Source organism: Sinocyclocheilus anshuiensis, unplaced genomic scaffold (assembly GCF_001515605.1).
Source record: "Sinocyclocheilus anshuiensis isolate Anshui unplaced genomic scaffold, SAMN03320099.WGS_v1.1 scaffold183, whole genome shotgun sequence".
NCBI classification, from domain to species: domain Eukaryota; kingdom Metazoa; phylum Chordata; class Actinopteri; order Cypriniformes; family Cyprinidae; genus Sinocyclocheilus; species Sinocyclocheilus anshuiensis.
In genome coordinates, this window is record NW_015548309.1 from 1030194 (window position 1) to 1037273 (window position 7080).

Consider the following 7080-nt stretch of genomic DNA (forward strand, 5'->3'; position numbering starts at 1 on the left):
TCATTGAAATGATTTAATTTATTGTAAATCAATGGCAATGAGTGATTTTCATTAGAAGTGTCTCTCAATTTATGACTGTAATAAATGACTGGAAATATGCTTTTATGAAAATTGTATAAATTATGTGCACCAGTAAAAGTAAAAATTATTTGAGCACTTAACATTATCATTATTATTATTATTGACATTTATTAATATATATTTTTTAATGATGCATAAAAGTGTCAATAGTTTTAAACACTTTTACATATGTATGAGTCAGCATAATCTATATATATATATATATATATATATATATATGTATATATATATATATAGTTCTGGCATGAAACTCTGATGGTGCAGTCCGATAGGTCTAACTCAATCTGACGTAATGACATCATTATCACATGGCACAGCTGATTGGTTCTCTCCTGTATCGGTAGCCAATGAGCTCGCTGCTCAACATTCAAATATATGAATAGTGCTTGCCATAGCAGTTGCAGCTTGCTTCAGAAACCCTCCATCTTCCCCAGCTCCACCTGTATAGATCTGTTACGAGGTGATTCATGTATGCTACGGGGTGATTTCATGTATGTTATATTTGCAGCAGCAATATTTATTACATGCTCACAGCAGCATGTTGTGGATGTATTGGCAGTAGCAAGCAGCATGTTGAGGATTGTATTGCAGCAGCAGCGTAGCAGATCTATTCCGCCAAGACCAAATAAATTAACACTGTCATGTACATTACAATGCCAATCCCTCCGAGAGTTGTCATGACAGAAATATATATATGGTCTGTTCCTCACATAAAGCTATCGTATGATTTCTGAAGTAATACAACCTATACCTTTTATGATACTTTTAGGGTGCTTTTTGGAGATTAGAGACGTATTTCTCAATTTACGTTCAATGTGTAGAATAGAGCAACTTGGACATTCTGCCGAACATCTCATTTTGGTTTCATGGACTAAACAAAATAATAAAGGGTTGGAACAACATGAATTTTCATTTGGCATGAAGGATAGGTAAACTATTCCTTCAAAGTTTGCCTTGATTAGCATTTAGGATGTTTTAATGAATGTAAATTTAGGACAGTTCTATTCAGCAAGGACATTCGACAAAATGAGTCAATCATTTATTCACTGAAATGGATTTGACATTTAGCATTTTTAATCATCTCTGCATGTGCGATGTTTCCAGAATCTCCTCTCACTCTCGTGGCCCAGCTGGACACTTGTGCCGAACTGATTAAGGTGTTGAGGAGTGGCGGAGCCCATCTGGACTTCAGAACCAGAGACGGCCTGACGGCGCTGCACAAAGCGGTCCAAACGCACAACCACGTAGCATTGACTGTGAGTTGAGGCACTTTCCTTCCCACACGCACAATCCAAAGAAAGACTCATCCTTATACAACTCATCATAAGCTGTTGGGAGTCTGTGCACATATGTCCATCATATTTCGTGTGCTATTTGCAGACATTGTTGGATCTGGGGGCGTCTCCAGACTATAAGGACAGTCGTGGGCTCACCCCCCTCTATCACAGTGCCATGGTTGGGGGAGATCCGTACTGCTGCGAGCTGCTACTGTACGATCACGCCCAGCTGGGCTACAGCGACGAGAACGGCTGGCAGGAGATCCATCAGGTAACGGGAAGATGCGTTTCTCATCTGATGCTCAGAACTCATTAAACGTAAAGGGAAGAAAATCTCCCGTAGCTTAAAGTTTCATTCTCCAGCGAGACTAAATATATCCTTTTTATTGTTTGCTACACCTGCAGCAGTGGGTGATCGGAGCGTGTGTGTGTGTGTGTTTGTACCATAGGCTTGTCGTCATGGAAACGTGCAGCACCTTGAGCACCTGTTATTCTATGGAGCGGAGCTGAGCGCTCAGAATGCCTCAGGAAATACAGCACTACACCTGTGTGCCCTCTACAACCAGGTACACACACCTACAAATACACACACGTTAGCTATGCTGTCTTAAAATAATGGGTGTTCATACCATTTTTAAAGTAAAGACTATGCAGTATGTAGTATGCATTTTTGTACACCCATGCATAAAATATGAGGATGAGCTTCTACATATGTCAAAATGGGTGAAATGTAACTATAGCGAACTGTGTGGAATGCTGTAATTGCACCCGACTCAAGCTTCCTCTGCCGGTGTGACAAATGAACCTGAAGTGATAACTGCATTTTTTTAACATCATCCGTCATCCTTCAAGCACATTAACGTGCACAAGTTCAATTTCAGTCAGGCTAAAACAATAATTTGTCATTTTAAAAAATGCAAACGCTTCAGTTTGAACAAATAGTGTCGATATTTGTGACATTTTGATGTCGTCCAAGCGAGTAAGTTGTTTACTTAATTCATCTATCCATTTCCACCAATTTTACTCATTCTATCCACATTTGCATTTAGCCTAAATGTTGGCTACTGTAAGATTGGAAATGTATTTTCTTGGTATATGCAGGTTGAAACTAAATGTATTTTCTAATGCAAACATACATTTCATTAAACTTCACAGTTTACAACATATTTTTAAAAACTATATATATTTTTTGACATATGGAACACACTATTAGATTTTATTCTTAGTATTTGTTTTATTGTAGATTATATTTTCATCCCAATATTTGAAGGAGGCGCTGTCTTTATTGCTTACTCAGGGAACACACTTTGATGGATTATGTTTTACATTGTTTAAAAAATATATAGTAGTCAGTATACATACTTTGCAGTAAGCTAGTATTTCACTGCAATTGTATATAGTTATTAAACTCAGCTGGGCATCAAATCACATAAAAAACTTACGCATTTACAGGGTGTTATAACTATAATCTCCTCTCATGTTTTCTCTTGCACTCACCACCTTTTTCTTTGCTCTCTCTGCAATATCTACAGGAAGGCTGTGCTAGAGTTCTCCTGTTTCGAGGAGCTAATAAAGAAATCAAGAACTACAACAACCAAACAGCATTTCAGGTATAAAGCGTCTTTTAGCTGATGTTCTGGCTAAGCTCTAGTTCCTTTACTATTCCTTAATTTGTTGCATACTTTTTTTCTGGTAGGTTGCTATCATTGCAGGGAACTTTGACCTGGCAGAAATCATCAAGATTCATAAAACCTCAGATGTTGGTGAGTTATTATTAGAGAATTATAATAGAGAATTATAATTAGAGTTGGTGAGAATTATTTAGTCTAGTGGATATGGCACGAGCGCTCCTTTCAGAGTAAAAGCAGAAATGACAACATAAGAGTGTATGATCATATGAAACAGCGTGAATCTAGTAACCTTATCACAGCGTGTGTCAAAACAATCCATAAATGCATTATATTTTTTTTATTTCAGACAGTCAGTCTGATTGTGCAAGATCCAGATACTGTTCCTATCAGCGCTCTAACTTTACAATAAGTGATGTATTTATAGTACTTGTCATACTAGTGTATGTGGGCTAATCTCTTTATGATTTGTGTGTGTTTCTCTTTGTAAATCTCAGTCATGCTCTGTGTGATGTAATCTGTGAGTCATCTGTTTGTAATTTCTGTGTAATCTGAGTGTTTCATGTGCTGATCTTTCTGTCCGGTCTTCATGACGTATTTGATTAACTCACCAGTGCAATCTCCGCTTCACACCCAATTTGTGTGTGTGTGTTTTTTTTAGGTTGTGGCTCTGTACCCTGCAGATTTGACGCGAAACTTTGTGTTTAAAGTGGCCATATCATGAGGAATCAAATTTCATTCAGTATACTAAAACTTGCTGTATCTTTCAAAACTAAAAAAGTCCTTCCCAGTCTAAAAAGACCATTAATCTCGTATAAATCAGATAAAGTTGCATTCATAAAAATAAGGATAATAAATTGCATTTTTTTTAGAATGCCCCTGAAGAAGGTGCATACAGTAACAGTAACATTTAAATATATTTCACAAGACAGTAACTGAATTGTGTGTTGCCTCCTCAAGCATCAGTGACTGTCACCTGTTGTGATAGTTGTGCATGACTCACTCAGCTGTCAACAGTCACTCAATACATTATTACATGTTTGAGTTCTCAACCACAGTTGCTCAGAGCATGCTGGGAAAAATAGAACTTGCTGTACCTGAATGGATTTAGTAAACAGGGACAAACCGGCGACTCATTCACAATTACCACAAAAGACTATAAACAATTATTGATATTCAAAGAGGCAACACACATTAAGAACCAAGGGTTGTTATATAAAAATGTTAATCTTTCTCTTATTTATTTATTCTTATTTTTTATGATTATTCTTAATAATAATGATAATTTGTAGTAGTAGTAGTAGAATTTTTTATTTAATTATTATTTCTCATAAAAAATTTTAAATATCTTACCGATTCTGCAAGTGGTATTTAAACCTATAAACAAATGTATATTAACACAAAACCTACAAATCAACATCACCTATACAGGCCATTTACATTTGAAGTGTTAAAGGTACACTAGCAAAACGGCACGTTTAATTATAAAGGTGGAAATTGGTGATGAAAAACTAAATTACTTTATTTCGATATGTTTTAGGTTTTTGAGGTTTGATATGACCCCTTTAGAGACTGACTTTATTTAAAGTATTTACATCCATAAACCATAAGCCGTCAAGGACTTGCAGCCCTTACATGACCTCCAACTGACCATTTCAATCAAAATGAATTGGACGTATTACATATAATCTTAAACAGCAGCCATACATTTCTAGGCCATTCTAACACCGTGGTTCACAGATGGGATGCTAGTCTTCAGGTTATGAGTGATTCCTCTATATCTCAGCCTGATACAGGTTAATCTGTTCTGCTAGTCTTTTTCTTCTTGATAGATTGGACATATCCGTTCCAGCCTCCTGGAGAGCATTCTTGATCCATTCGACAGGCGAAAATGGGTTTTATTCACAACTGATAGGATTCTTCGAGAATCCATTAAAGTGGTCATTCTGGTCTAGCAGGTCATTTAATGTTTCGATGATTTAGGCTACTATTTTCTTAGCAAACAGCACACCTTAGCTGAATTTGATCCAGGTGTGTATTATAATAAAATTTTCTGGAAAAATCAACTTGGGATAGAAGAAAATAAACACTGTTTCTGTGGCGCTTTTAAAAATTTGCTTTGTTTGAATGACACAGCAGGATATTAAAAGGACTGCAATTTCCAAATGGTTCTCGGATGTAAATATATATGTTCAAAGATAAAAGTGCACTTTAATAAATATAATGTGCAGTAGTAAGAGCCAAATTGTGTTACAAACACGCATTATTTCCTTTTCCATAATTGGTGTGTGTGGTGTGAATCTTTTGTTATGTGCATGTCTGATATCTTCCAAAAATGTACATGGTTTTATATTACTAGCATGGAGATTTCTCAAATCAAACTGACTCTGAGTAATACAGCAATATAGATGTCAGTCGGCTCTGTGTTCTCATGTTGCATAACTATTTATATGTTGCTGTCTTCCTGTAAAAGTGCCTTTCAGGGAGACCCCTTCTTACTCGTCTCGGCGGCACGCGGTCTGCGTATCCCCACGTCGCTCTCTGATGCGATCGGCCAGTGATAATGCTCTAGATGAGAGTCTGCCAGCTCCCTCTCCAGCCCCCTCACTTCGCAGCTTGCCCCCGCTGGAGCCTGATGACACCAACCCGTCCCAGCGCAGCCCCCAGGCGGCTCACACTCACACACGCAGCCTCAGGAGACACACCCGCTCAGGAGGACACCTCAGGTGCGGAGCCGTCCTTGATTTGTAGAGCATTAAAGAGAGGTTTCTACAAACTAATATGACTTTTTATAGACTGCTCTTTTTCATAAAATTAAGTTGAATTTTTATTTATATATATATATACAGTGGGTACGGAAAGTATTCAGACCCCCTTAAATTTTTCACTCTTTGTTATATTGCAACCATTTGCTAAAATCATTTAAGTTAATTTTTTTTCCTCATTAATGTACACACAGCACCCCATATTATATATATATTCTTTATTCTTTTTCTATTTGAACACAAAATGAGTTAATTAGCCTCAAGCCCAGACTGCTCCTTTCCATAAACTTAAAGTGTAAAGTTTATATTTCATTTTTTTTTTATTTAATTATTTGCTGTTTTTATTTACATTCAGTTTTATGAATAAATCAGAAAAGTAGCTTTTTCTTCATTCAACAAAAATGCATGGTGATTGAAGTTCAGTTGCAACATTTATAATGTGAGTAAAAACTCATGCTCAGAATTATGTGAAATATGAATATTATAATTGATAGTTGTAAAAATAAATTTTAAATATTAAAATAGTTAATTATAATAAATAATAAAGTATTGATTACCTGACATAAAAGACGATATCAACTGGTTGTTAATCATTTCTGCACACGTGTTTGCAGCCCTGGCAGTCCTGTACAGAGAGAGCCGAGTCCTCCTGCTGTGTCTCGAGGGCCCAAGCGACGGCTGTACAGTGCGGTGCCTGGCCGAACCTTCATCGCTGTCAGCTCCCACAATCCACAGGGCGAGGGTGAGATCACACTCAACCGAGGAGAGAGGGTCAAAGGTCAGTCAGCCAGCTTCTCTGTTCAAGATGCAGCAAAAATAAATAAATAAATAAAATAATCACATTATTTTTATGCTGGAGGTTGCTACAGTTTGTGGCATTCTGAATAGTCTGAATAGTTTGGGCTCTTTTGGCCCTGTGGACTTTTAAAAATTCTCTAGTCTATTGAATGTGTCTACTCTGTCTACTCTAGTGAATATACATGCATTACAGGAGAATTGAACCATCATGAACAAATTAGAAATAAAATGGCCAACTGTCTTGCAGAAGCTAGCTGTTTGTTTTTTTCCTATATACTCACAAAAAATATTTTGACAAAATTATGGATTGATTGGAAATTATGCAAAATCTTAAAGGGGTCATATGATGCTGCTAAAAAGAACATTATTTTGTGTATTTGGTGTAATGAAATGTGTTTATGCGGTTTAAAGTTCAAAAAAACACATTATTTTCCACATACTGTACATTATTGTTTCTCCTCTATGCCCTGCCTTTTTGAAACGCGTCGATTTTTACAAAGCTCATCGGTCTGAAAAAGCGAGGTGTGCTGT

The 7080-nt window shown here is 36.7% G+C and overlaps 1 protein-coding gene across 4 annotated transcripts in view; it reads left to right on the forward strand.

Annotated features, from left to right (window-relative positions):
* LOC107656300 (SH3 and multiple ankyrin repeat domains protein 3-like) overlaps positions 1 to 7080 on the forward strand; it is a 34521-nt gene that overhangs the window by 9407 nt on the left and 18034 nt on the right. For all 4 annotated transcript variants that reach the window (XM_016444069.1, XM_016444070.1, XM_016444071.1 and 1 more), the window contains exons 6-11: positions 1186 to 1337; positions 1462 to 1629; positions 1808 to 1924; positions 2891 to 2968; positions 3055 to 3121; positions 5460 to 5653. In XM_016444069.1, the coding sequence (XP_016299555.1) occupies positions 1186 to 1337; positions 1462 to 1629; positions 1808 to 1924; positions 2891 to 2968; positions 3055 to 3121; positions 5460 to 5653 (776 nt within the window). The remainder of the gene's footprint in view (positions 1 to 1185; positions 1338 to 1461; positions 1630 to 1807; positions 1925 to 2890; positions 2969 to 3054; positions 3122 to 5459; positions 5654 to 7080) is intronic.